This window comes from Curcuma longa, chromosome 3 (genome assembly GCF_044706935.1).
Source record: "Curcuma longa cultivar G26 ecotype Majalengka, Jawa Barat chromosome 3, ITB_CL_G26_1.1, whole genome shotgun sequence".
NCBI lineage: Eukaryota > Viridiplantae > Streptophyta > Magnoliopsida > Zingiberales > Zingiberaceae > Curcuma > Curcuma longa.
This window is the reverse complement of record NC_133863.1, coordinates 1,566,448-1,594,386: the sequence shown is the minus strand read 5'-3', so window position 1 is coordinate 1,594,386 and position 27,939 is coordinate 1,566,448. Positions and strand designations below refer to the sequence as shown.

At 42.3% G+C, this 27,939-nt stretch overlaps 8 protein-coding genes and 1 non-coding gene across 10 annotated transcripts; 6 read left to right on the top strand and 3 right to left on the bottom strand.

The window, feature by feature from the left end:
- Positions 1-1,179: 1,179 nt before the first annotated feature.
- LOC141823362 (uncharacterized) lies at positions 1,180-2,003 on the top strand. The gene is made up of 2 exons (XM_074710637.1): positions 1,180-1,288; positions 1,435-2,003. Exons 1-2 carry the CDS (start codon positions 1,180-1,182, stop codon positions 2,001-2,003), a joined length of 678 nt encoding a protein of 225 aa, XP_074566738.1.
- LOC141823363 (25.3 kDa vesicle transport protein SEC22-1-like) lies at positions 1,998-9,444 on the bottom strand. 2 transcript variants are annotated; one of them, XM_074710638.1, is made up of 6 exons: positions 9,291-9,444; positions 7,315-7,530; positions 3,549-3,709; positions 3,312-3,458; positions 2,571-2,647; positions 1,998-2,453 (listed from the first exon to the last, which is right to left on the bottom strand). In XM_074710638.1, the coding sequence occupies exons 2-6, from the start codon at positions 7,500-7,502 to the stop codon at positions 2,370-2,372; spliced, it is 657 nt and encodes a 218-aa protein (XP_074566739.1). In that variant the 5' UTR covers positions 7,503-7,530; positions 9,291-9,444; the 3' UTR covers positions 1,998-2,369. The 2 variants fall into 2 exon arrangements, with proteins under 2 accessions (XP_074566739.1, XP_074566740.1); XM_074710639.1 differs by having other exon boundaries at positions 7,315-7,509.
- A 544-nt stretch (positions 9,445-9,988) lies between these two features.
- Positions 9,989-10,450, bottom strand: LOC141822987 (pentatricopeptide repeat-containing protein ELI1, chloroplastic-like). The gene has a single exon (XM_074710273.1). It carries the CDS (start codon positions 10,448-10,450, stop codon positions 9,989-9,991), a length of 462 nt encoding a protein of 153 aa, XP_074566374.1.
- Positions 10,451-10,733: 283 nt separating this feature from the next.
- Positions 10,734-10,804, top strand: TRNAG-GCC (transfer RNA glycine (anticodon GCC)). Its single transcript has one exon. It is a non-coding gene; the product is annotated as a tRNA-Gly (tRNA).
- Positions 10,805-12,464: 1,660 nt separating this feature from the next.
- LOC141823361 (glucan endo-1,3-beta-glucosidase 8-like) lies at positions 12,465-14,318 on the top strand. The gene is made up of 2 exons (XM_074710636.1): positions 12,465-12,999; positions 13,077-14,318. Exons 1-2 carry the CDS (start codon positions 12,668-12,670, stop codon positions 14,197-14,199), a joined length of 1,455 nt encoding a protein of 484 aa, XP_074566737.1. The 5' UTR covers positions 12,465-12,667; the 3' UTR covers positions 14,200-14,318.
- A 64-nt stretch (positions 14,319-14,382) lies between these two features.
- Positions 14,383-16,086, bottom strand: LOC141823364 (glyoxylase I 4). Its single transcript, XM_074710640.1, has 4 exons — positions 15,963-16,086; positions 15,663-15,881; positions 15,489-15,564; positions 14,383-14,598 (listed from the first exon to the last, which is right to left on the bottom strand). Exons 1-4 carry the CDS (start codon positions 16,041-16,043, stop codon positions 14,570-14,572), a joined length of 405 nt encoding a protein of 134 aa, XP_074566741.1. The 5' UTR covers positions 16,044-16,086; the 3' UTR covers positions 14,383-14,569.
- Positions 16,087-16,398: 312 nt separating this feature from the next.
- Positions 16,399-18,495, top strand: LOC141823360 (vicilin Cor a 11.0101-like). Its single transcript, XM_074710635.1, has 4 exons — positions 16,399-17,370; positions 17,444-17,515; positions 17,606-17,872; positions 17,959-18,495. Exons 1-4 carry the CDS (start codon positions 16,399-16,401, stop codon positions 18,493-18,495), a joined length of 1,848 nt encoding a protein of 615 aa, XP_074566736.1.
- A 926-nt stretch (positions 18,496-19,421) lies between these two features.
- LOC141825252 (chitinase 2-like) lies at positions 19,422-20,452 on the top strand. Its single transcript, XM_074712636.1, has one exon. It carries the CDS (start codon positions 19,425-19,427, stop codon positions 20,325-20,327), a length of 903 nt encoding a protein of 300 aa, XP_074568737.1. The 5' UTR covers positions 19,422-19,424; the 3' UTR covers positions 20,328-20,452.
- Positions 20,453-21,668: 1,216 nt separating this feature from the next.
- On the top strand, positions 21,669-26,097 carry LOC141825221 (uncharacterized). Its single transcript, XM_074712606.1, has 8 exons — positions 21,669-21,867; positions 22,541-22,670; positions 22,760-22,884; positions 23,132-23,270; positions 23,490-23,592; positions 25,061-25,124; positions 25,226-25,456; positions 25,826-26,097. The coding sequence occupies exons 1-8, from the start codon at positions 21,721-21,723 to the stop codon at positions 25,829-25,831; spliced, it is 945 nt and encodes a 314-aa protein (XP_074568707.1). The 5' UTR covers positions 21,669-21,720; the 3' UTR covers positions 25,832-26,097.
- The last annotated feature ends 1,842 nt before the right edge of the window (positions 26,098-27,939 follow it).

Sequence of the window (27,939 nt, the reverse complement as noted above, 5' to 3'; positions counted from 1 at the left end):
TAATTGAATGGTAACAAGGTAATTGAGCTTTGGAAACTAAGTGTTTATTTAAGAAGATAGAAGTCAAATGGCTTGCACGGGCCTAATTTCTAAAATTTTGGACAATGATATTTAAGTTTGAACATTAGATCTTATAATCACTCAAGATTAAGTTGTGTTTCTTGAAGAAAAATAAAATTTATGGTTTTAGTGCAAGTTTTGCATATACATAATTATGTAATGGCTTCTTTTGTACTACAAGTTAATTAAGGTGAAGTGTTTAAAGGTTCTTTAATTTTTTTTCCCATCACCATTTTATGCACTTTTGATGATGTATAACAACCTTAACCTTAACCTTAACCTGCCTAATATTATCTTAAAATCAATATTAATGGAGAAAATGAAACATTAGTTCTGAAACAAACTCAAGGAATACAAATTACTAGATTGTTTAACAAGTATATATTTCAAATTAACCTTATATGTATATTCAGAAATCGATTAAAAGATAAAAGCTCTTGCTTTAAGAAAAAAAACTCAATTAAAAGATTTAAGAGAAATTCTATCTTGGTTTTAAATTAAGTGAACTTGTCATTAATCTGCCCCCTTATAGAAGATAGGGAAAAGAAAAGGATGCATAAAAAATATATTTTATCATTTAGCTATATTATTTTATCACTTTCACTCCTCCCACTTATGTTTTTATGATTGATCACATTTTACGGTGAGAAATTTTCATGAAACTAATTGATTACCTTCAGAATTAATTGAATCATAAATGGATACTTAATTTATCAAAAAAAATAATCACTTTAAAAATCTATTAAAAAAATTCTCTCCACACAAGAAGTAAAGTATCAGTTCTCTCTTCAAATCAAAAACGTGCATGCGAGGTAAAGAAGGATCTCTCTCCTCTTAATTTTCCCATTCAAGAAGTTGGCTAAGCAGCTAAGGAACGTATACATGGATCAAATGACAAACCCCACCAGAGAATACCTCATTCCAAAGACAAATCCAATTCGCTTGTTGAATGATAGATCCACCATCCCAAGCAATGTTATGAACACGATGAATGCATATATAAGAAACTAATTACAAGGAATGTCATCATCTTCATCCATATGATCCCTTCTCAATTTCTCGGAAGACAGACTATATATATATCAGTAAACATCGGTAGCTAGCTAGTTCATCTCGTCGATGGATGCCAAGTCAAAAACCATGCCTCCCCGCGTGTACATGGACTTCAATCCCCTTCTTGAGTGGATTCGAGGAGAAAAGTTGGACGTTGCTCTTATTCATCTACCCGGCAAGTTCTTTTAATTGCTCACTCTTTGCGAGTATATCCCAGCTAGGGAATAATAAACCGAACGAACGAACGAATTGTAACTTCTTTATCTTTTGAAAACCATGATCTATCATCAGTTATATAAAAATTGATCTTAGGGGTTGTAGGATTCAAGAAGGAGCAACTCAAGGTGGAGATAAATACCCATGGCAACATCTATGCCAGCGGCGAGCGGCCGCTCGACACTGATGGCAAGCAATGGCAGCGATTCTCAACAAACTGTCAAGTATCAGCCAACTGCGACATTAACAGCGTGCATGCCAAGTTCGAAAACGATACACTCCATATCTTCTTCCCCAAGCTGGTCGCTGCCGTAATTGAGGCAGCACCTAAGCCGACCACCACCGACAAGCACTCAGCCGCTGCCGCAGGGGTCAATGCAACCGAAGCAACAGGGAAGGAAAAGAAGGCAGATGAAGCAAATAGTCAAAAGAAAAAGGCGCTGCCAACGACACCGTTGGAAAGCTTGAAGCCCAGCCATGGCAAGGCAGAGTTGGAAAGCTTGAAGCCAACCGATGGCCGGAGTGAGGGGATGGCACAAGGTGCAGGTGGCATGGTGGCGGAGCTAACTCAGGTGAGGAAGAAACTGCTAATGAATGTTGCGGTGGCCACCCTGGTGTTCGTTGGTCTTGGATTTTATTTGAAAAACAAGTTTACCAAGGCAGAGACAAGATAAAGACTCAAGCATCAACAGTTACATGTAACCTCGATCAAAGAATTCCGATACTCAAGTAAAGCAGAGATGATACAGTTTCTAATCTGTGTAGGGAATGGCAAAGCTCATACAAGTTGATTTAAACACAGATTTGAAAAATAAAACAAAATAGAAAATGATGATCATGAACCAACCAAGAACTTTTAGAAAATGGAACTAATATTGCAGTAGATGATAGTTCTCACTGGGAGATGAGTGTACCTAATTGCAGTTATATGGCCTGAGCGAGCTCAACTTTTGTCATATTCTAAAGGTATGTTGATATGGGCAAAACCACAAAATTGGCACATGATGGAGACAACATGAGATGGGATCTCGACATTGGATTCACCATACCTTCTTTCTAATAAAAAAGAGAAACATTACTACTCCGAGAACAATGACGACGGGAGCCCATTTTCGAATCAAAGCCTGCAAGGATGAGGATGAGGATTCAAAATTCAGTTAATGAGAACACATTGTGTGTAAAAAGGCATTTATTAATTACACATCACAAAGGCTATACCCAAGGACTTTTTATATGCTTACCTGCCGATTTAGATCTTTCGCCTTATCAGCGTATATTCGAGACTCAGATGTCAACCTGCTTGATAATTGACTCACCTCTGCAAAGGGTCCATAATTTTCATAAAAATAAAAATCTTTTATAAAATAGTTTCTCAAATGACAAATTTCAAAGATAAACAAAAATCAAGTAATAAAAAATGATTTAACAGATTTAAATTTTGTCAACAACATTAGTATTACATAGAGTTTAACAGATTCCAATAAAATAGGATGGAGACACTGCTTCACATATCAGATTTTAAAAACAATGGTCATAATTGAAAATTTTAAAATCAGCAATGAAAACCTGTTGTGGTAAATGGCAAAGATTTTGGTGGCCTATGCCTTAATGCAATGGAATAAATTTTTTAAAATTCTTGATAATGTCCCCAATTTCCTTGATTAATTTCAGCTTTTATTGCATAATGCAATAATTTGCAGAAGTAGACAACAAAGATGTTATGGTATCTAATTCCATGCGTTTAGAAGTTTCACTTAAGGATGGAGCTTCCGGTTTGACTAGCTCAAACCTTAGGAAAGAGAAACAAACAAAAAGTGTGATTCTAAAGAGAACTGCGGTTCTAAAGAAAACTATTTTGTAAAGAGGAAATCCAGTAATACAAAGTTAGAAAACTCAATTGCATTAATAATGAAAACAGGCTAAGCAATTTTTCACTAAATTCTTTACAAACCTACACCCAATAATTAAATTAAAAAACTTACGGTCTAACTTTTCGCCAACACCAAGAACCTCCTGTACATTGCGAGTCATTATTTGGTGGACTTCATAGAGTTCATCATTCAGCTTAGCAATATTTCGCTGGGTGCGAGTATCCAAATAAAGCTTCTTGGTCTTCTGTATGAAAGTATCTACATACAACACCAAGAAGCAACAAAACATCAGAGTTCAGATATAATTAGGTTATTGTAAATGATTGTTACTCTCGGAGAAAACTCTACCAAACTTGATAAAAGCATAAGGTCTTGCAGCAGTTTCAATTTGATTCCCGTTGACTCTCTCAAACTCATTCTTGAGGTCTTCCAGGTATTGGAAAGCAAGCTTCTTTGGGTAAGACCGATCACACATTGTAAGGTAACAAACACGCCCTTCAATAATGTAACTGAATGATTGAATCAAGGAAAAATATAGTAGAATGTGCACAATTAAAAAATATAGTAAATGGCCATACCTATCGTATAAAAGCTATGAATACTTTTATACATAATTGAACATTTTATTACCACAAAATTTCAAAAAGAAAAAGCTACAGTGGCAAAGAATTTTAGGTTTGGTAGTGATAGAAACTAATTAATCAATTGGGGCTCAACTCATATTGTAACGACCCGGCCCCTCGGCCCCTTGGGCGGCCCAACTGGCGGCCCAATTGGCGGTCCCTTGGGCGGCCCAACTAGCGGCCCCCTTGGCGACCCCTATGTCGTCAATCGACGACCCTCGGCCGTGTCGTTACTCACTAGGACTTTCCACTCCTGGCCAGTGAATTTTTTGCCTCCCTCAGGATTCGAACTCTAGACCTCCAGGATAAGTACTAGAGTTTATGAATCCTGGTAGTGAATCCTGGCTACCAGGATTCATAAACTCTAGTACTTATCCTGGAGGTCTAGAGTTCGAATCCTGGGGGAGGCAAAAAATCCACTGGCCAGGGGTGGAAAGTCCTAGTGAGTAACGACACGGCCGAGGGTCGTCGATTGACGACATAGGGGTCGCCAAGGGGGCCGCTAGTTGGGCCGCCCAAGGGACCGCCCAAGGGGCCGGGTCGTTACAATAAAAAGGCGCCTTTTTATTGTAACGACCCGGCCCCTTGGGCGGCCCAACTAGCGGCCCAATCGGCGGTCCCTTGGGCGGCCCAACTAGCGGCCCCCTTGGCGACCCCTATGTCGTCAATCGACGACCCTCGGCCGTGTCGTTACTCACTAGGACTTTCCACCCCTGGCCAGTGGATTTTTGCCTCCCCCAGGATTCGAACTCTAGACCTCCAGGATAAGTACTAGAGTTTATGAATCCTGGTAGCCAAGTGAAATCTCACTTGGCTACCAGGATTCATAAACTCTAGTACTTATCCTGGAGGTCTAGAGTTCGAATCCTGGGGGAGGCAAAAATCCACTGGCCAGGGGTGGAAAGTCCTAGTGAGTAACGACACGGCCGAGGGTCGTCGATTGACGACATAGGGGTCGCCAAGGGGGCCGCTTTTTGCCTCCCCCAGGAGTTGGGGCCGCCCAAGGGACCGCCGATTGGGCCGCCCAAGGGGCCGGGTCGTTACAATAAAAAGGCGCCTTTTTATTGTAACGACCCGGCCCCTCGGCCCCTTGGGCGGCCCAACTAGCGGCCCAATTGGCGGCCCAATCGGCGGTCCCTTGGGCGGCCCAACTAGCGGCCCAATTGGCGGTCCAATCGGCGGTCCCTTGGGCGGCCCAACTAGCGGCCCCCTTGGCGACCCCTATGTCGTCAATCGACGACCCTCGGCCGTGTCGTTACTCACTAGGACTTTCCACCCCTGGCCAGTGGATTTTTGCCTCCCCCAGGATTCGAACTCTAGACCTCCAGGATAAGTACTAGAGTTTATGAATCCTGGTAGCCAAGTGAAATCTCACTTGGCTACCAGGATTCATAAACTCTAGTACTTATCCTGGAAGGTCTAGAGTTCGAATCCTGGGGAGGCCAGGGGTGAAAGTCCTAGTGAGTAACGACACGGCCGAGGGTCGTCGATTGACGACATAGGGGTCGCCAAGGGGGCCGCCCAAGGGACCGCCGATTGGGCCGCCCAAGGGGCCGGGTCGTTACAATAAAAAGGCGCCTTTTTATTGTAACGACCCGGCCCCTCGGCCCCTTGGGCGGCCCAACTAGCGGCCCAATTGGCGGCCCAATCGGCGGTCCCTTGGGCGGCCCAACTAGCGGCCCAATTGGCGGTCCAATCGGCGGTCCCTTGGGCGGCCCAACTAGCGGCCCCCTTGGCGACCCCTATGTCGTCAATCGACGACCCTCGGCCGTGTCGTTACTCACTAGGACTTTCCACCCCTGGCCAGTGGATTTTTGCCTCCCCCAGGATTCGAACTCTAGACCTCCAGGATAAGTACTAGAGTTTATGAATCCTGGTAGCCAAGTGAAATCTCACTTGGCTACCAGGATTCATAAACTCTAGTACTTATCCTGGAGGTCTAGAGTTCGAATCCTGGGGAGGCAAAAATCCACTGGCCAGGGGTGGAAAGTCCTAGTGAGTAACGACACGGCCGAGGGTCGTCGATTGACGACATAGGGGTCGCCAGGGGGCCGCGTAAGTCGGGCCGCCCAAGGGACCGCCGATTGGGCCGCCCAAGGGGCCGGGTCGTTACAATAAAAAGGCGCCTTTTTATTGTAACGACCCGGCCCCTCGGCCCCTTGGGCGGCCCAACTAGCGGCCCAATTGGCGGCCCAATCGGCGGTCCCTTGGGCGGCCCAACTAGCGGCCCAATTGGCGGTCCAATCGGCGGTCCCTTGGGCGGCCCAACTCCGGCCCCCTTGGCGACCCCTATGTCGTCGATCGACGACCCTCGGCCGTGTCGTTACTCACTAGGACTTTCACCTGGCCAGTGGATTTTTGCCTCCCCCAGGATTCGAACTCTAGACCTCCAGGATAAGTACTAGAGTTTATGAATCCTGGTAGCCAAGTGAAATCTCACTTGGCTACCAGGATTCATAAGCTCTAGTACTTATCCTGGAGGTCTAGAGTTCGAATCCTGGGGGCAAAAATCCACTGGCCAGGGGTGGAAAGTCCTAGTGAGTAACGACACGGCCGAGGGTCGTCGATTGACGACATAGGGGTCGCCAAGGGGGCCGCTAGTTGGGCCGCCCAAGGGACCGCCGATTGGGCCGCCCAAGGGGCCGGGTCGTTACAATAAAAAGGCGCCTTTTTATTGTAACGACCCGGCCCCTCGGCCCCTTGGGCGGCCCAACTAGCGGCCCAATTGGCGGCCCAATCGGCGGTCCCTTGGGCGGCCCAACTAGCGGCCCGACGGCGGTCCAATCGGCGGTCCCTTGGGCGGCCCAACTAGCGGCCCCCTGGCGACCCCTATGTCGTCAATCGACGACCCTCGGCCGTGTCGTTACTCACTAGGACTTTCCACCCCTGGCCAGTGGATTTTTGCCTCCCCCAGGATTCGAACTCTAGACCTCCAGGATAAGTACTAGAGTTTATGAATCCTGGTAGCCAAGTGAGAGGCAAAAATCCACTGGTCAGGGGTGGAAAGTCCTAGTGAGTAACGACACGGCCGAGGGTCGTCGATTGACGACATAGGGGTCGCCAAGGGGGCCGCTAGTTGGGCCGCCCAAGGGACCGCCGATTGGGCCGCCAATTGGGCCGCTAGTTGGGCCGCCCAAGGGGCCGAGGGGCCGGGTCGTTACACATATGTGTCACACATGGAACCATCAACAACAAGCTTCTTGTCTTGAAACTATATATGGGATCAGACAAATCTTCAACAAAGAGCACTTGCAAAAAGATGTAATGTATCAAAAATGGATCAATCAAGAGAAATATACTCACCTACTAGTAAAGATGGTCTAATAACTAAAACTCTTAAAAGTTCTTCTATGACAAGTTTGCAAAAGAAGAACAATCGTCCTTAAATATTAATGAACTTCTTAACAAGAATTTAAAGACCAAATGTTGGACCATTTGCCAGTTCTCAGATATACTGAAAAAAAAAACAACCATCCAGAAGATTAGGATACTGGAAGAAGTATGGACCAGTCTCGATTGACATTCTAGAAGCCTCATAATGACCATTTGACAGGTTCTTAAATAAAAGCTTAGCTTGTTGCTTATAAAAATCAGCATCTTTCTGGTCACGACCATCATCCAATCCTTCAGCTAATGGTAGGCCATCAGTAACACGTGCTATCATTGTCAACTTCACCATCTTAACCCTGGAGAATGGAAGGCAAAACCTACCAGGTTTAAAAGAAGAACACTTAAAAAATATCACAAAGAGATTCAGAGTTAGAGGAGAAAATCTCAATAATTTCACTAGCTAATCAATTTCTACAGACAACCATGACTCGGGATAACCAAATTCATCATGGAACTTCATGGTCATTCATATCTTCAATCTAATAATTAAGGCTACTAACCAGTTTAAGAAGATTCTCACTTGAGTTATAGATCTAAAGTAACCTACATTAATAATGATAAGCATATGCACATGACCAAAACTTCTGGTTTCACTAGCCGTTCAAAACTATCACAAGTCTGGCACAAGAAGCACCTTGTCTACTCATCTTCCTCTTCAAGTGGCACTTCTTCTTCCTTCAAATACCAGCAAATATTTCCTTTGCTAATTCAAGATGTTGTGGTTCTTCCCTTTTTACATAGGCAGGAAAATCACCTATCCTTATTCCTTCAACATGCAAGCAGCAAACAACACGTGTCATTTCCTTCCTGCTTTTTAGATGCAAACAAATGAACAACATTTTTCTTGCTTCTTTGAGACACGATAGCATGCAGTGTTGTGGCAACACCTCAAGACACAAAGAATGTCCTCTTCCTATTTTTCCTCCTCCCACTGCTCCTCCTTTGATGGGTATCAACCTTGCACCACCTCAATACGCTTGTGGCACCATCTTGTTTAGGTCAGGACTAAAACCCCACAAATAATAAGACTTAAAGCTTGCATGGAAAGTTAAAAACTGTACAGTTAGATAGAAATAGTTTTGAAAATACAAGGATATTCACTTGAATGAGGTACAAAATAATAAAAGGCCTTTAATGTTGACAAAGTACGTAACTAGCTGATCTGTACTGCAAACATGAGATTTTACCTATGAGGCACCTTTTCATTTGCATCTTACAATGCATTTACATTGCTATGTTCTGAAAGGAATCTTGACGTCAAACACTTAAGGTTATGCGTTTAAACTTTTTGGTAAGAAAAACAGCTTTTTAAATCATAAAGAATGTCAATTTTCTCGGGATCCGTCCTATGGCAAATTCATTGTGAAAAAACAAAATTCAGCAAATGATTTTCATAATTCATCGTAAAGCAGTGTTCATCTTAAATATTTTGCTAAGCTACATGAATCATGTTCTTCTAATGAGCTCTATGCAAGAAAATCATATACAATATTCAATCAATTAAATCATTTTTCGCGTTCACTAGCGTTTTCTTTGATCTTCTTCTGTCCCTCTCATTTGAACTCTTCTAACCATAGAATACATGTCGCGTTTAAACAACGCCATATCATCTCCCCTTTTATTCTCACCTTATCATCTATTTGAAGTCCACCAAATTGCCATCATAATATATGAATGGTTTTTATAATGACTATTCAGAATATCGTATGATTCAAGTGGCCCTGAGACTAAGTATACAGGATCGTCAGGTCATGGCCACCCAGTGACCAGCATGGACAAGGATCAGCAGAGAAAATTCATTTTTCGCCGTCAAAACAGACTGATGCTAATCCCACCAGTAAGTAGACCAAAGCTCTCAAATCCTCCAATATCTCACCAAGAGTCGAATGGATCGCACGATTTTTCGAATCGTAGGACCACATCCAATGCGTCGGACACCAACGCGTGATCTTCCCAGAGATGATTCGAAATTGATGAACAGACAATTGGGGGGGGGGGGGGGGGAACTAGATCTAGATCTGGAAAAAGAGAAGAAAGAACAAAGGAAACGAGAGAATGAAGGGGAAAAGGAAATCACCAGCGAAGGAGCGCACTCTGCAAGGAAGAAGCTCTACGGCGAGTATGACGAAAAGACTGCGTCGAGCCGAGTCGGAGTCCAGCGCCGGCGTCTGTTCAAGCGCCCGCTTGGTCACGCAGGACACCGACTCGAGGGTGAAACGACAAGAGGAACGCTTCCGCGAAAGGGCTTCTCAATAATATGAAGCAAATTGGTGTATATAATAGCAAAAAAGAATGAAAGTATGAATTTGGTATGGTACATGTATTAAAATAAATAAATAATAGCGTTTGATTGACAAAAGGAAAAACAAAAAAATCTCGTCTTTCCTTAAGAAATGTTATTTAGTCTTTTTAAATGTATTAGACTAGTGTTAAATATACTTTTAAAATTTTATCTTATTATCCAAAAATTTACTCATAATTAACAAATTAGTTATTTAGGTGACAAATCTAAAAAAAATAAAATAAGTATTTAGCATTAATTAAACTTTGAAATAAAATAAGTATTTTAGCATTGATGTCTCACTGGCTAGCAATTATATAATTTTCTAAGAAGTGAACAAATTTTTTACCAAGTTAGCCACCTGATTAAAGCTTCTCAGTGATGCAATAATGTAGATAAAGAGAAATGATACACTATATGAAAACGTAGTATGAAAACGCAGTATGATATACTATAATATGAGACCAAGGTCTATAATGTATCATGTTGCGTTTTCATATTGCGTTTTTATGTAATGTATCATTTCTCGTAACAATCCTGCTTATAAACTTAGCAGCAGTATGACAATCTACGCACACTCTCAAGTTCTTTATAACCCTTAGCACCTCCCCTTCTTTTGTGTTCATGATCCCAAAAGCAATTGCTAATCTCTCACTGTGGCCACAAAGTAGATCTTCCTTCTCTTCCTCGTCTAAATTCACTAATACAGACTTCGTTTCTGGCACATAGCCATGGGCGCGCATAGTCTCTTCCAGCTCCTTGAGGAAGTTGTATATCTCGTCTGAACTTGGGTGCGACTTATCGAACGCGAAGAAGGTGTGCGTTTGGCCTACAGCCTCGATTGAACTCCAGCCGGGAGGCTTCGAAATCTTGCGCTCCCTCATCAGTAGTCTCATCCTAGCAACACCATCCCACTGTTTTGCAGATGCATAGATGTAGACATCAGGACATACCATCCTGCGTTGCTGGGGTCTATGATCAGAAGCTGTTCCATGGCTCGCTCTGCCATGTCGATATTTTTGTAAGAGAAATGATATGCAACATGAAAAAATATAACATAAAATCAATATAACACACTCAACTGCATGACTGTGGATCCTACTGTATGGATGTGGGTTGAGAGAGATTGAATGGTGATCATCCTCTAGTCCACCATGTATGCTGGTACAATTTTGTCTATATTAGATGACCAATTTATATAATAATACAATATATTAAAACACAACAAAAAGGCATCAAGCACCAGTGGTCTAGTGGTAGAATAGTACCCTGCCACGGTACAGACCCGGGTTCGATTCCCGGCTGGTGCAAATTTTTCTTTTTTCTGGCCTCGTCAAAGTCAACCGGTCGAAGCTTCCGGCCGACTTGATCTCCGGTTCGGGCAAATTTTCAATAAAACAAACAACTTTCCAATGATTTAAACCTTGGATTTCGTTTGATCCTGATAAGCAATTTTTTATAATAAAAAAAACACCAATTTCTTAAAGACTCATATATATATATATTTTCTCCCAAAATAAAAACCCTTATCATTTTTTATCTAAATATTTATTTGTTAGAATATATTTTATAAAAAAAATTAATAACTCTGAAAATATAAATATTTTCTCATTCAATAATTAACGTTTTAAATTTTTCATTTCGAAAGAAATCATCCTGCAATGCGTCGAAATTCCAATCATCGATGTTTAAAAGCTACGAAAGCATCATCATTTCTCTCAATAGACCAACCGGTTGGTGATCGTCAACTCATCAATGAGTTGAGACTTGATGACTAGTAGAGGACCACATCAAAAATCAAGTACTCAGTGTCAAAAAACTAAATGTGATGTGTTTCGCATAATTATGTAAATCTTTATAAAATTTAACAAGATAAATATAATTAATAATATTACGAATAAATTTGTATAAATTAGTCTCTCTCGCCAATGGATCTACATGGTTTTGATGGTGTAACATCGGGGAAAAAACAATACCTTCTAAATCATAATTTCAATGTAGTAACAGTGACGAACTATACACAAAGATGAGGTACCATGTGATGTGATGAAACATCACTCCCATTCTTTAGCTTGATTTGAAGAAGAATAAGCATTTTACATAATCCAACAAACAATTATTGTGGGGATTATTATTTTTTAAAATTTTAAAGCTAATTTTCTAAAAAATTCAATTACATATTGGATTTGAAAAAATAATTGCTAAGAATGACAAGGACATTTAAGCTTCTCTTTTGGAAGCATTTGTTGGATCCTACATGGAACTAACTGCAATTTGATATGATATTACCCATAAATACTTTCGAATATAACGGCCGAAACTTTCGGATATATCGCCCACCTCGCTTTCCCATCCGCGAAGACGCCATGGAACGTAACAGATTGACCGTTACGACCGACAGCGTTACCCGCCGCAACGTGGGATGCCGTCACTGTTAAATACGGACAAATCCGCCACGTCGGCTTGTGTCGGAATCCAACTGCTTTTATCTTTAAACCGCACCTGATGTTAAAGTTAATTGGCCATTTGCCCCTAATATTTAGGAGATTTCCTTCTTCATAAATGTTGGATTTGCAAGAGAGAAGCCCTGTGATCTAATCTCTCCTTCCCGAAACGAATCGAGTGAGAGGAAAAGGAGTGCGTCAAAAGCTGAAACCTTTCTGTTGCTTTTGGGCAGTGGGAATCGTCTCAAGTTACTCTCAAAAGTTCCAACCTTTTCCTCATAGTGTTCTTGCCTCTGGAATTCTAAACAAAATTTTCACTGGTTCTGCTCTGTTTCAGAGCTCTTGAGCTCCGCTTACGATAAAAGTCGAGTCTTTGCAAGGTTGCTCTCTGTGAATTTCTTCCGCCTTCCATGGCAGTCAAAGTGCCTTGGAGCTTCCTCTACCGTTTTCTTCCTGTGGTTCTTGTTCTATCCTGTCCTTTTCTTGCACAAATGGGCAGATAGAAGAATAAATTCCTTTTTCCTCTTTGTTTGATTCCAACTAAAACCACTTCCTCCTCCCACAAATCTCTCTCGTCCAGATGTCTAAAGCTCCCCGAACCAAGAATTCCAATTTCCTAGTTCATCTCACACACCTATCTACTTTAGAACCAGTGAAGTAGAAGCCTCTGCTCGTCTTGGGTTCTCAGTTCAGGAAATCTGGTCTTTTTAGAAAGATCTGGTCGGAACCATGTCGGATTACAGGATTTTGCTTTGCGTCGTCGTCCTCGTGGGGATCTGCGCTGTTTTAGTCAACGGATTGGGAGTGAACTGGGGAACCATGGCGTCGCATCCTCTGCCTCCAAAGATCGTGGTGCAAATGTTGAAAGCCAATAAGATCCAGAAGGTGAAGATTTTCGATGCAGATTCCTCCACCATGAACGCCCTCGCTGGTTCTGGAATCGAGGTCATGGTCGCCATTCCAAACAATATGCTCGGGTACATGATCGACTACGACACCGCCAGGCAATGGGTGAAGCACAACGTCACTCGCTACAATTTCCAGGGAGGCGTCAATATCAAGTGAGAAAATTTACACAATTTTGTGCTCAAATTCGAGCTTAATTTGGGGGAAATGAAGCTTGAATCTTTGATTTTAGATACGTTGCAGTCGGAAACGAGCCTTTTCTGACGACTTACAACGGCTCGTTCTTGAATATTACATTGCCGGCGTTGCAGAACGTCCAGGCCGCCCTCAACAGCGCTGGCGTCGGCGACAGCATCAAGGCCACCGTCCCCCTCAACGCCGACGTCTACAACTCCCCCGCGAGTAATCCAGTGCCATCCGCCGGCCGCTTCCGCGCCGACATCAGCGACCTCATGACCCAAATCGTCTCCTTTCTCCACTCCTCCGGCGCTCCGTTCACCGTCAACATCTACCCTTTCCTCAGCCTCTACGACAACCCAAACTTCCCGGTCGACTACGCCTTCTTCGACGGGACCTCTTCGCCGGTGGTCGACAGCAACGGGATCCAGTACAGCAACGTGTTCGACGCTAACTTCGACACGCTGGTGTCTGCTCTGACGGCGGTGGGGTTGGGGGACTTGCCGATCATCGTGGGGGAGGTGGGTTGGCCTACCGAAGGCGACGTGAACGCGAAGGCGGCGTACGCGCAGCGGTTCTACAACGGGCTGCTGCTGAAGCTCTCGGCAAACCAGGGGACGCCGCGGCGGCCGAACCAGTACGTGGAGGTGTACATGTTCAGCTTGATCGACGAGGACGCGAAGAGCATCATGCCGGGGAACTTCGAGCGCCACTGGGGGATCTTTAGGTACGACGGGCAGCCCAAGTTCGCGCTGGATTACTCCCGGCAGGGGAATGAGATGCTGCCGGTGGCAGCCAGCGGCGTGCAGTACCTTCCGCAGAGGTGGTGCGTCTTCAGCGGCGGCGGCGACCTGAGCAAGCTCGGCGACAACATCAACTACGCGTGCTCGAGGTCGGATTGCACGGCACTGGGGTACGGGTCGAGCTGCAACGGGTTGGATGCCAATGGGAATGCGTCGTTCGCGTTCAACATGTACTTCCAGGTGCAGAACCAGCAAGCGCAGAGCTGCTACTTCCAGGGACTGGCGGTGGAGACGACGCAGAACCCATCGACGCCGGAGTGTAATTTTACGATCCAGATTGTTTCGAACGGTGCGGCGGCTTCCCCGGTTTCGCTACTGGGTGCAGTTTTCGTGATCTTGCTGTGGCTGTCACTCGACTGTTTAGGGTTTTTTTAATCGAGAGATTGTCTTCGATTTCTTGGATTTGTTCTGTTCAGATATGATTACGGATCGGATACAGCGCGCCATTTCTGTAAAAATTGAGGTGACCATGGACAGTTCTACTGTGTTTAACTCTTTCCACACAGCATTTTAGTAACAAGTATAAAATGATTGATGGATTAATTGACTTCAACCATATCATCATCAACACAAACGCCATCTTAAGCTTTTAGAGAAACACATTATCCAGACAAACAAGTAGGAGAAAAAGGCAAGCACGGATAGACATAAAATACTAATATATACAAGCTTGATTATTTATTCACTGACTTCAGCAGTGAGGCACGCCTTCATAAACTCTCATCTTGGAGTAGAGGTTTGCTGCTTACCAACTACCCACTTCCAATCCATTACCTGCAAATTTTTTAAATTGGAACCAACCCTTTTCTGAGAACTGAGAAGCATTGGTCAGAATGCATTTAAGAGAGGAGTTACAATGTCGGAAAGGTCAGAGAAATCTCTAACCACGGGAACAGAATTGAATTATCCTATTGCATCAACTACATTCAGGTTGAGAACTTTGATCGAATAATACAAGTTTCAGAAACGAAATAAGTGCAATGCCTGAGTATTAATAACAGGATCAGCCAGAATGTCTAAACTCCTAAGATCACAGTATATGTTTGATTCCGCATGAATCTACTAAAAAGTTGTATATTTATGACAAACATGAAGGTTTATATCCGTGTCGCAAAAATCAGAAGGTAGAGAGAATCTAAAGAGTGAAACTATTACTATTTATTTGAGACAATCAGTTGTCTTTTTAATTTCATATTCTTTTGATGGCAATAGAACTGTTTGTTAAATTCATGACAAAATAGACACTTGCAACATTATTCTGGCAGCATAATGCATTTAAAAAATTGCAGGAATTAGCAACATACATCTGTTCTATGATCATGTGAAAGAGATAAACTCATAGATTGATGGAACCAGTGCAATCATTTAGTTTAGGGTCAAATTTAATTGATTCGACAACCCACTTCCTCACTCTGTTTGATTGTTTATCTTGCTCGATCCTTTTTTGTTTAAGCTCTATACTCATCTAGAAATTACACCCTGAGCCACCAAGAAAGCACGTTTTTACCCCACAAAAAAAAAACAGATCGTGAACCCGTATGTTTAATTTCATCTCTCAGATGAAAGGTATAAAAACCAGAGAAGCAATGCAAATGTAGATTGCAAATGATAAAAAAAATGATAAAAATGTAATCCCTAATTCACAATTTCGGAAATAAACTCACCGTCTGGGTCAAAGAAAAAAACTTGTTTTGTCTTCCCATCCGGTTGGGTTTTCTCGAACGTTTTGATCCCCTTCTCCTGTTTTTCACAATTTGTGCATACTATTCAGGAATGCCTTAGCAAACAATTGAATGAGCTAAAGCAGAATAATCGCAGCATCTCAGAAAAGATCAAACCTTCAACGATTGTACAAAAGCATCATAGTTGGAGACGCCGAAGGAGATATGGTGGCCCCTGGGAAGGGCGCTTGGGTCAAGGACCGTCGACGGAACTTCAGGGAGCTTCGACTTGGGATCCCTCTCGATGAGATGAAGAGAGAAAGACGGGGGGAGGCGGAGCCAAATCACCTCGAATTCTCCGAATTTGGGAGAGTCGATCCGCTCGAACCCTAAAACCTAAATCGACGGAGAAAAAAAGAAACGGAGAGAATAATCGATTCCGGCGGGTACAGAGAATGGAGCACGATGAAGGCGTACCTCCTGGTAGAAATCAGCGAGGCGCTTCACGTCGGGCGATGACCTAGCGATGTGGTTAAGCACGACTCCTGCGGCCGCCATGAGCAGAAGGATCGCGAAGGTAAAGCCGAGAGCAAGAGTGGAGCAAGTGAATTTTCTTTACCCGCTGGTTCCCGTCCGACACGTTTCGCGCATGCGCCCAATCTCCGCACGTGATTCCCTCACACGTGGGCTTGGCCTTAAAGCCGGTGCTTTGTTATTATCTCCTTCTCACTGCCTCTGTTTTCTTCTTCGTCGTCGGCTCCACGTCGCCATGGCAGCATGACCCGCGCGCCACGTTCCTCTCATGCAACTTCGTTCCTCGCCGTTTCCGCTTACTCATCGTTTCTTCCGACCCTATAAATGGATCCCATTGTTATCCCTCTCCACTCATCGACCAGGCTTTTACTCGATCGCCATGGCTGCTAAATTCAAAGGATTGCTCGTTTTCTTCGCAGTAGTTCTTTTTGTGTCCTCCAGCGTAGCCCTGTCCTTAGAAGACGTCCTCGACGACAACCCAAGGGGCGACCCCAAGCAGCGGCTGGAGCAATGCCGACAACAATGCCAGCAACAGCAACAGAGGATGCAGTGCGAGCGCTCCTGCGATGAGAAATACCAGCAAGAGAGGGAGCAGCAGCAGGAGCGAGAGCAGCAAGGAGAGGATCGTGACCCCGCTGCGCAGCGGTACGACGAGTGCCTTAGGCAGTGCCGCAAGCACAGCCGACACGACGAGCAGCAACGCCGCCAGTGCGTCGGCCGATGTGAAGCGCGATACCAGGAGGAGAGACGAGAACGACCTGCAGAACTCGAAGAAACCAATAGAAAAGACCCCGAGGAGCGTCTCCGAGAGTGCCGCGAGGACTGCCGAAAGCAGGAGTACGACCAGAGCCAGCAGCTGAGGTGCGAACGGTGGTGCGAGGAACAGTACGGCGAGGAGCGCGGACACCGTCAGGGGAACCCTCGTCACCAGGAGGAAGAGTGGGAAGAAGAGCAAGAAGAAGAAGAGCACAACCCCTATCTCTTCGACCGCGAGAGCTTCCGTTGGATAGAGAAAACAGAGCACGGTGACATAAGGGTTCTCCCCAACTTCCTGGAGAAGTCCAAGCTGCTGTTGGGCATCGCCAATTACCGCATCATGTTGACCGAGTTGAAGCCGCATGGCTTCATGCTGCCGAAACATTTGGACGCTGATGCCATCGCCTACGTCGCCCAAGGATCCGGAGTCATCACTCTCATTTGCCAGGACAAGAAGGAAACTTACGAGCTCCAACATGGAGACGTAATAAAGGTTCCTGCAGGAGCCATCAAGTATGTGACCAACAAGGACAGCCACGAGAAGCTCATCTTGATCGAGCTCCTAATACCCGTTTCAACTCCTGGTCTCTTCGAGGTAGAAACTTATATATTTTGCTCCTTCCATATTTACGCGGCAACTGATCACTTCTTAATTAATTTCCCTGAAGTTATTCTATGGCGCGGGAGCACAAAACTTTCTCAAGAGCTTTAGTGATGAGATCCTCGAGGCGGCTTTCAATGTAAAAAATAATAATTTGCGATCTGTTCCGTCAAATTCTCTACTTATGTGAATAATTCTTAATTTGTTTTAACTGTGCCTGAGACTGCAGACGCGGAGAGATCGGGTGCAGAGGCTGTTCGAGCAACAGAAGAAAGCGGGCATCGTGAGGGCGTCGGACCAGCAGATCCACGGGCTGAGCCGCCACGCCTCCGAAGGCCGGCAATGGCCATTTGGAGAATCCAAGGGCACATTCAATCTCCTAAGGAAGCGCCCGGCTCACTCGAGCAAGCGCGGCAACATGTACCAAGCCGACGGCAACGACTACCAACCGCTGAAACAGCACGACATCCAAGTTTCCTACGCTAATATCACCCAAGTAAATGGATCTATCGATTTCAAGAAAATTGAGGGGGGAAATATATTGGTATAGTAATCGAATTCAATTGTTAATAATTTCTTCAGGGTTCTATGATTGAGCCGTCGTTCAACAGCCGGGCAATCAAGATCGTGATGGTCGTGGAGGGAGAAGGCTACGTCGAGACGATATGCCCTCACTTGTCCAACAGAAGGCAGAGCAGGGAGAGGGAAGGTCGAGGCCAAAGAGAGGAGGAAGGTCAAGGTCAGGGTGAAGGACAATGGTACAAAAGGGTGCGGTCCCACGTGCGACCGGGCTCGTTGGTGGTCATCCCGCCGGGGCATCCGTCGGTGACCGTGGCGTCCACCGGTGGCCGCCAAAGGGCCAACTTTGAGGCGATCTGCTTCGACATCTTCGCGGAGAAGAACGAGAGGAACTTCTTGGCGGGGAGAAACAACGTGTGGAACCAGATGGAGAGGGTGGCGAAGGAGCTGGCGTTCGACATGCCGGAGAGGGAGGTGGACGAGGTGCTGCAGGCGCAGAAAGAGCAGATTATAGTAGCTGGGCCGGAGGAGCGAGAGGCTGGCAGCGGTGGCGACCGCCGGGACGTGCCGGTGCTGGAGGCGGCTGCGGCGTTTATGTAAATAAAAATGGCGAGAGACTGCGCTGACTGCGTAAAAAACATAAGGAGAGGTTTTGAGTTGTGCGCAGTCGTAGCGGTCAACGTTAAGACGTCGAGTGTAGCGTTTGTATGTGAAGTGTAAGAACACATGCAAATTAATAAAATCTTGACCTTCGAATAAAATCGCTCGCGTAAGGATCGATTTGATGTGTAAGATTTTGTTAGGTTCGTCTGATCCGTGTTCATTTTTTTAAAATATTATTTTTGTATATTTAGTTTGATTGCTCGTTTCCAGCTGCAGCAGTCACAACAAAAGGACAGACGACGCATCGGCAAAATTGTTGACCATAAAAAAAGTGTGTTGATAATATTAAAATCGCGAAGAATTTTGGCCTCACTTTGTCAAAGCTGCCAACCATTTAGACAGCTCTCCCATCTCCGTCAACGCGTCACCCACCATTATAGGGCGGCCAAGTCAACGCTTCCTTCCGCCACATGATTCTAATCCCCGCAATGACGTCTGATGGGATGCCATTTCTATATTCCTTGGATCCGACCCGATATGGCCGCTCTGCAAAGTAATCTAGAAGCTAAAACTACTAAATCGACACGAAACGAACACTCCACGCACTTCGTCAAATAAAGTTTTTGTAATCATTTTGCCGGCTGCCTTAAATTTTGTCTGTGTGGCGCCCATTCCTCGCCGCCCTTGGCTATATGCTTGGTTTCTTTATCAACGTCCGTTAACCCGTTTCGTCTAGCGTCGTCTGTTTGTCTTTGTAGACTTGTAATTGTAGAAACTACGCCACTATATTCTATTGCAGCTTACGTCCTTTTCTCTCTAACGGGTCTGAAGAGAACCGAATCTTGATCCGGTTAAGCTCCGGATCGAATCCTATAAAGAAGCAGTTACCCGTCGTGCTCAGCAGTCAGCTTAGAGCACTTGCTCCCATGGCTTCCTCTTCCTTCTTGATCTACTCTCTGCTCTCGTTTTTGATGGCTCATTCCTCATCCGCCGCCTCCTCCAACCTCTTCCGAGAGTACATCGGCGCTGAGTTCACCGGCGTCCGCTTCTCCGACGTCCCCGTGTCCTCCGGCGTCGAATTCCACTACATCCTCGCCTTCGCCATCGACTACACCACCTCCTCCTCCCCCACCCCCACCAACGGCCGCTTCAACATCTTCTGGGACAACCAAAACCTCTCCCCCGCCGCCGTCGCCGCCATCAAGCGGGCCCACCCCAACGTCAGGGTCGCCCTCAGCCTCGGCGGCGACTCCGTCCATGGCGAATTCGCCAACTTCACGCCCAATTCCGTCGACTCCTGGGTCAAGAATGCCGTCGACTCCCTCACCTCCCTCGTCGAGGAGTACCACATCGACGGCATCGACGTCGACTACGAGCACTTCCTGGCGACGCCCGACGCGTTCGCCGAGAGTATTGGGCAACTGGTGACGCGGCTGAAGCGCGCGGGGACGATCTCCTTCGCCTCCATCGCGCCGTTCGCCGACGGCGACGTGCAGAGGCACTACCTGGCGCTGTGGAGAAAGTACAGCCGAGAGATCGACTACGTGAACTTCCAGTTCTACGCGTATGACAGAGGGACGACGGTGGCGCAGTTCTTGGAGTACTTCGAGGAGCAGAGGAGAAACTACAGGGGAGGGAGGCTGCTGGCGAGCTTCAACACGGAGGAGAATCCCGGCGGGCTGACGCCCCAAAATGGCTTCTTCAGGGCGTGCAGCCAGCTGAAGAAGCAGGGGAAGCTCGGGGGGATCTTCGTGTGGACCGCCGACACATCCCTGAGCCAAGGATTCAGGTACGAGAAGCAGGCGCAGAGCTTGCTGGCTTCCCGTTAACGGAGGGTTGTGTCGGTCATCTTCTCTGTAACGCAATCTGTTGCTCGTCCACGATTAGGGTATAATTTGTCATCAGTGTCACAGTTCGCAGATCTGTTCGATACATAAAGTATCAATAAAGTGACAGACGGTAGGTGATCAAATTGATAAGAACTCACTCTTCTCGCATATGAACTCCGCGATCGTCCTCCATGATCGCAGACACTTGCAGCGAAATGAATATTCCTTCAACGACGATAGTCCAGCGCCATTAATGGATGGACCTTCAAGTCAAAGACGATGAACATCCATTGCTATGCAAAGTGAAGCGTTTATATCTATTAAAAAAATAGAAGAACAAAATCTCTTTCAATAATTATTAATGATGCAAACCGAAAGATAAAAGGATATTTTCAAAGAAAGAATGGAACACAATCATGCGAAACATGTGCAATTGATGATCAGGATTAGGTCTGGACCATTTAAAGTTATTTTCTATTAATTAGTTATTAACAATTACAACTAAAATGAGACGATTAAAAAAAAAAATAAATCTCAATCAGTCTATTAACAACTACAACCTATCAAACTGAGACGATTAAAAATTAATAATCAAAGGGAATTCTATAAAGAATTGGATTAAGTACAAAGGGAAATTATTAATGAGATGTGCTGATTCAATTACCAGACTCCTCTATAGGACATCAAGTACTACAAATCCCACCAAATTAAAGAAGCAACATATACGTACTTTTTATAATAAAATATGAACTTATCTTGCTACCGGTATCATTGTGGAATCCAAATTAGGTAGGGGATCCTGATCCTCAATGATATTTCTTGAGTACAATCCATTTTAGCCGTCTGATTATTTGATCTTAGTAGTTGGACAACCAAATTAACGTCTGAGATCAACCATATTAATATATTATTTTAACTAAATGATCTTGATCGCTTGATGGGGAAGATAGTTGGACAAAGGAACATCTCATTATTTATAGTCAATAAAGGAAGTGCACCCTTCTTTCTATAATAATTTTAAAGAATTTGGATAAAATTGAAATAATTTTATTATTTTAAAATTAAATTATTAAAAAGTAGTTGGATATAAAAATATTCTCTCCATGTAATAATTTTGATCAAATTAAACTAAAAAAATTATTGAATCAATTTACTTTAATATGTGTAGTATTTTACACGTTATAAGAGCTAAATTGTCTTTTCTGGATACAAAGGCCCAATTAAGATTGCGGTCCAATAATTATGGCCCATTTCGTAGCAACCCCTTCCTTTCGCTTCGCGATATAAACCCTAGTAATAAACGCTTCCAAGTTCGATTACCACCAAATAGTTTTCCGTCCCGACATTGTTCGCTGCCGGGATCAGGATCCCTGCTAGTTGGAACCGGCACTAAATGGCTGCCGGAAGCTTCTCCCGGAGCAAGACTGAAGAGAAGAGGGCACCCGGTCGGCGGCCTAAGGCGTTGGGACCACAGAAGAACCCTAAGAAAAGTGTTTCTATAAAGAACCAGATCCGGTCCGTCGAGAGGTTTCTCCGTAAGGTACCTTGTGTGTTTTTAGGGTTTTTCTTAAATTTACTTTTAAAATCTTTTTTGATACGCGATCACAGTTTTGTTGTTAATTTTTCACTAGTGTAGCACATGGAACTCTTGCAATGCACGATCAGTATCTAGCTGATAGAATTCCAAGTTTTTTGAGAAACGAGACGACCTCGGAGAAGTTTACAAAATCGTCATTTTTGATTGGCAGTGCTTGAGGGCATATCTTTTAAAGAAAAAAACAAAGATGTAACAAGTAACTGGTCATAAAACAATAATCATAATTGATTTATCACGGCTTTTTCCCCCTCTCACTCCAAAAGAAATGTTTTTTGTCTTGAATGGAAATTTATCATGGACAGTAGGTGAACTTGCCAAAAGTTGTGGAATAGATACAAACTATTTTGTAAAGAATATCTACTACTGACTCAAAATGTAAAGTTAATCATATGGGTTCTTTCATGACTAACTAGAAGAAGGATTCTGAACTTCAATATCTTCAGCTAATTCATTAATCTATTTTGGTTATAGAGTTAGTATTCAGTTGCTTCATTAATCTATTTCAGTTATAAAGTTAGTATCCAGTTGCTCCACTTCATTTAAAGAAGCTGCTTTTCATATCTAATACTTGATTGCTATTCCTTCTTCTAACTTGTTAGCTGTTCCTACTTCCTAGGACCTACCCAATGATGTAAGACAGGCTCAAGAGGAAAAGCTGAAAGAGCTTCAGCAGCTGCACGACAATCAAATTCGCTCAGCATTGGACCATAAGATTCATCTCAAAGACAAAAGAATAAGATTTTTTGGTATGTAGGTTCCATATAATGGCTCTTCTTGATTGGGGCTTAAGATTTTCTTGTCTTTCTCTGTTATCTGACAATATATCCCAAATTAGAGAGGCGAAAGATTGAGAGGATGATAAAACGGCTCGAAAAGCAATGTTCCTCCTCTGACCAAGCCTCAGAAGAGGGAACTTTGGATCAGCTTTCGAAATTAAGAGAAGATCTAAATTATGTTAGAGTAAGTTCTGTCTATTATTATTATTATTATTATTTTTGCATCCTGACTAATAATCTTCTTACTTTTATGTTCTCTCATTATATGTGGTATAGAAAACTCAGAAAATTGGTTGATAATATCTGAATAGAATTTCTTTCAACTTACATTTATCCTTGTAATTTGATTTCAATATGTCCTGGGAGAAGTCGCGTAGGCATTACTGGAAATGGAAAGATAATATTAATTATCATCTTGTTTCTTGGTGCAGTTTTTCCCAAAGAATGAAAGATATGTTTCACTGCTTGTTGGTGGTGATAATCCAAAAATTGTTGAAAAAAGAAACCAGTTACGTGATCAGATAAAAGCCAATCTTGTAGAAGCCGCTTCTAATGGTGAAGATTTGAAAGGTTTTTTCATTCTCTTGCATTATTCTGGAATTCATATATGCTATTGTGGCAAAACTGCCTTGGACTCATGATTCATAGTTGTCATTTTAAGGATCAGTGCAGATGAACACCTGAGAAAATCAGACAATACAATTACTCAATTATCATCAAAACTACTAACTTATCATTATTGTGCATCTACTTTCCATAAGATTGAATATTTTTATTCTGTCTGAGCAGAAACAAGTGAAAATGATGCTTTAGATGTGACTGAGGATGATTTCTTTTTGGATAATTTGTCAAGCGATGAAGGAGATTGTGATCCCGCAGATAATAATGCTAGGTATGCCTTTTGAACAATATGGAGAACTCTTCTCAAAGTTTTTTATTCTAGTTGTTTCCATAAGGTTTCAATGTTTCATTAGTGTGCACAGGTAAGCCAAAAATTTTGTTCATTATGTCTTCAATTTTGTGACTGTTAAAATTTCTAGTGCAAAGTTTATGTTTTGTTACGCTTCATTCTGCTATAGTTCTTTTTGTATGTTGTATGCATGCCACTACATTGAACTCAATGTGTATTGGTCATAACAGGTATTAATCATTTCCATAAATTTTCAAATTTTCTCTGGTTTCATTTTTTTATATTTCAATCTTTTGAAATTTCAATACTGATGTTAAACAAGTATTATTAGTGCCAAAGGATGACATTTCTTGAAGGATGTTAGGATTGGGTGGTGATTTTTGTATCGTCAAGGTGGATTATTATTATTTTTAAAAAATAAAATTATTTAATTTATTTGATAACGACTTCTATGACGAGTCGGTAGTTAGTGTGTGTGGGCGCGCGGGCGCGCGCGCGCGCGTGTGTGGGTGTGCGTGCACGTGCACCTCCGCCAAAAATTCATGGTTTAAAGTCATTCACAAGTTATTGCGACAGCAGTTTACATTCTCAATCTTCTTATTTCCCTTTAATCCTTGTGAACACACGTTACTAATCTACCTTTCCTTGGGGTTGTTTCTAATTGAAATTTGCTGCTTTCTGGGAGCTTATTCCATCCACCTGTCAATGTTCATGCCACATTAAATTTGCATTATAGTGTAATAAGGCCACATCGGAGGCTTGTTATTATTTCCTGCTAACCTTTTCCAAACTAGGAAGATTGGTCAGTTCCTTGGACCAGCTTAAACTACAACAGTAGGATTGATACTTCTGTGCCATTAGAGTTTGAAGTTCTGCCAAAAGTATCATCAGTATCCAACTACACAATTCCTTCTAGTTCTTCTTCATATTTATATATTGAGTTGGCACGTTCAATTTTCTTTATGTAAGCCTTTGTTAAAATCACTGCAGTAGAGATTTTCTGAGCAAGACATTATTAACTTAAAGAAGTTGTCAATAAGGAAATCATAGTGCAATCCACTTCAAATAGCACGCAACTTTTCAATACAGTATGTTTGTCCTAGACTCAGATCTGTTTTCTAAGTTGATTTTAATGATATAAGGTGTAAGTTTATTTGGATTGTACATCAATGAAATATTCTCTTCAAGTTTTATTGTGTTTTTATCTATGTTCAAGCAATGTAGTTGGTTGGAGGTTTCAAGTTATGGAATTGATTCTGATTGTCAGAGACAGATTAATTCATGACTAACAGTGATTAACCCGTCATTATTGTTCTTCAGAGAAATATTTCCTCTTTCTTTGTAGTGTCTTTAAAATATGAAGCAACATTTTCTTTTTGTGAGTGCTGCTGTCTTTCTTAGTGTTAATTGGCTTCATTCTCATGTGGAATATTTGATGTCGTATCTGCAGAGAATCAACTTCGACTGCTTCTGTCAAAGAAAAATCTGTCAGGTTCACTGATTCAAGGAATCAGGTTATTTTCCCTGCCAATTTTATAGTAAAAAAAAATCAATTCCCATTCTTCTCTTCCATGTATCTGTACTTGACATCTTCCATTAATAATCCATATTGAAGGAGGTCCCTGCTCCAGTTCTCTCACTGCCACCTCAGCTATTGCCATCTAGACGAAACTATGAAGAAACTGATGTGGCATCTAGATCTAGCAAAGCATTCATTAGAAGGAACGATGCTTCCTCTAAAACTTTGAAATTGGTAAATGAAGTCAAAGGTCAGCACAGCAACCTTAGTTCAAGCTTAGAGGTCCATAAACCACGCAGAAAAAGGAGGCCAAAGAAGAAAAAACAGGTTTGCAATTTATCTATGTTTGCATTGTAACTTTCACATGATCTTTTATATAAGCTTGCTAAATTTGCATATATATTTTTTTCATCTGCATCTTTTGAAGAAAGCAAAATCACTGTTTAGTTTTCTGTACATTAGAACGTGCACATACTGAACGTTAGTATCTTTGAACAATCAACAAGTTTGAATAGCTTTCAGCTAAAGTTGTTATCACTTTTAGCTACAAGGCAAAACTCTGTTTCTGCTTTATTTCAAGAGTGCATTTTGTTTGTTCAACTAGATTGTGTTTGTGCAGGATTTAGTACCTTGCTTTATATCATGAACCTCTTTGTTTTCCTTCAAATCCTCTCCTTGATAATACCCTTTTATCAGGCATGAGTAATAATAGTTCAGAGGTTGGGCCATCACTGGACATTGACGCTGGAGAAGAGGCCGTGTGTTGGACCAAGAAGAAACAAAATGAACAAATTTTGTATTCCCCCCGTGCGTGACAACTGAAACGATTGATTTTCATGCGTATGGTTTGATCATGTGCCATGATTGGCATATCCTTTTTGATCAGTTTGCAATAGTAATGTAATGATGTACACCTAAATGGAAGTGTAAATTTTGATTTTTCATTTCTGATATTAATGAAAATTTTAATTAAATGTTCATGCCCTTCAGAAGCTGTAATAATGTGAAATCCACCAGTTTTTTTTTACTGTTTGAGGCCCAAATTAGTAGAACTTGTCCTCTAAAATATTGTCGCTTGAATGTATCATGACCAACTCAGTTATGTTCTGGGACAATATGTACCACTCTTGATCAACATAAACACTATGAATCAATACACATACATTAGATCAACCAAAATCTATAGGACCAAATATTATAATTTTCGGAAAATAATATACAAGTAATACAGATAAAATTGTGTACAGGTGATTCAATATGATATAATCGAAAGGACTTGACATTTAATATTATTTACAAAAAGTTTTTCAGAATGTATGGCTGCACAACTGGAAACAAAGTTAGTTATTTTTAAGTCTATTAAATTGTCCTTTTAAAGTAATACGTTTTTTTTTATTTTAACCCATATTGAAATAACAGGAGCTTTGTTATCTTATTATCATTACAATATCTTGAATTTTGATTTAATTGAAGAAATTTTAAAATAACGGGCATACTGATATTTTAAAATAAATTGTAGTAATAAAGGACAAAGCAGAAAAGATGCTACAAACTCTTTCCATTACAGTTTGGAAGATTCTCTTGGACCCCAATGTATATCGGACACCATGAGATAGATAGAATCTTCAAAATTAAGACACAAATCACATTTATTAAATTGGAGATTTACTAAATCATAAATCATTAGACACCATAATCATTTAATTATAATTTATCATTATATATATATATATATATATATATATATATATATATATATATTAAATAAAATGTTACACCATTAAAATTAATGGTTCAAAATTGGTAGGCGGTTCTGACAGACGAGCAACAGCTCATGGATGGCCCAGGAGGCCACCAACCGGAGCATTATTTGTAGACCTCTCAAGTTCCACCAATCAATCATGCAATATATAATATATCCACGCTGTTAATTACATATATACCAAAAAACCAATTGAAGCCAGCCTGTGCATGTCCACAATATAATTAATTATTCATAGATTTCTTCTATAAAAAGCCTCCTCCAATCCCTCTCCTCCTTCCACAGTCCCAACTCCCAACCACACTCATTCCCCTCCGCATCCAATAAATTCCTCCTCCTCCTCTTCTATTCTTCAGTAATACCGGCGATAATGGCGTCGTCGTCCCTCAAGCCCAGGCTCTTCGCCCTCGCCGTCGTAGCCACCGTGATGGCCTCCACGGTCGTCGCCACCACGGCCCCTGCTCCGGCCCCCTCCTCCTCTGCTCCGACGTCCGTGTCCGCCGCCACCGCGGCGGTGGCTTCGGTGGCCGCCGTCGTCTTTGGTTATTTATTCTGCTAAGTAATTAAATAATGAAGTGTTTTTGTGTATAAAGGTGGTGGAGGAGAGTGTGATACTGTGATAATGTACGTACGAGTGTATTTATGGTGGTGGATTATTGTCTTATCATTTTCATGCTGTTTAGCATTATGATGTGATTCATTATTTCATGAAATAAAGATTTTTTTTTTAAAAAAATTGTTTATCAAAGCTGTTTTTCTTCTGTGAGAATGTATCACTGTTTCTATTGAATTGTTCGATCTAATTTCAAGATTTTATTTTTCATTTTAAAATAGAAAGAAATGAGATGCAATAGAACACCTAAATAGTTTTTTATTTAAAGAAATGAAATGAAATGAAAGAAAAGAGAACAATCCAAAAGGTGCGTGGCACAAACTGTACCACCAGATATAGCCTTTCACATGGGCTGTTTAATTACCATCAGGCCGCATTATTAATATGCTTGATTTGATTTGTGAATTTATTTATTTATTTTTAAAGTGACATTTT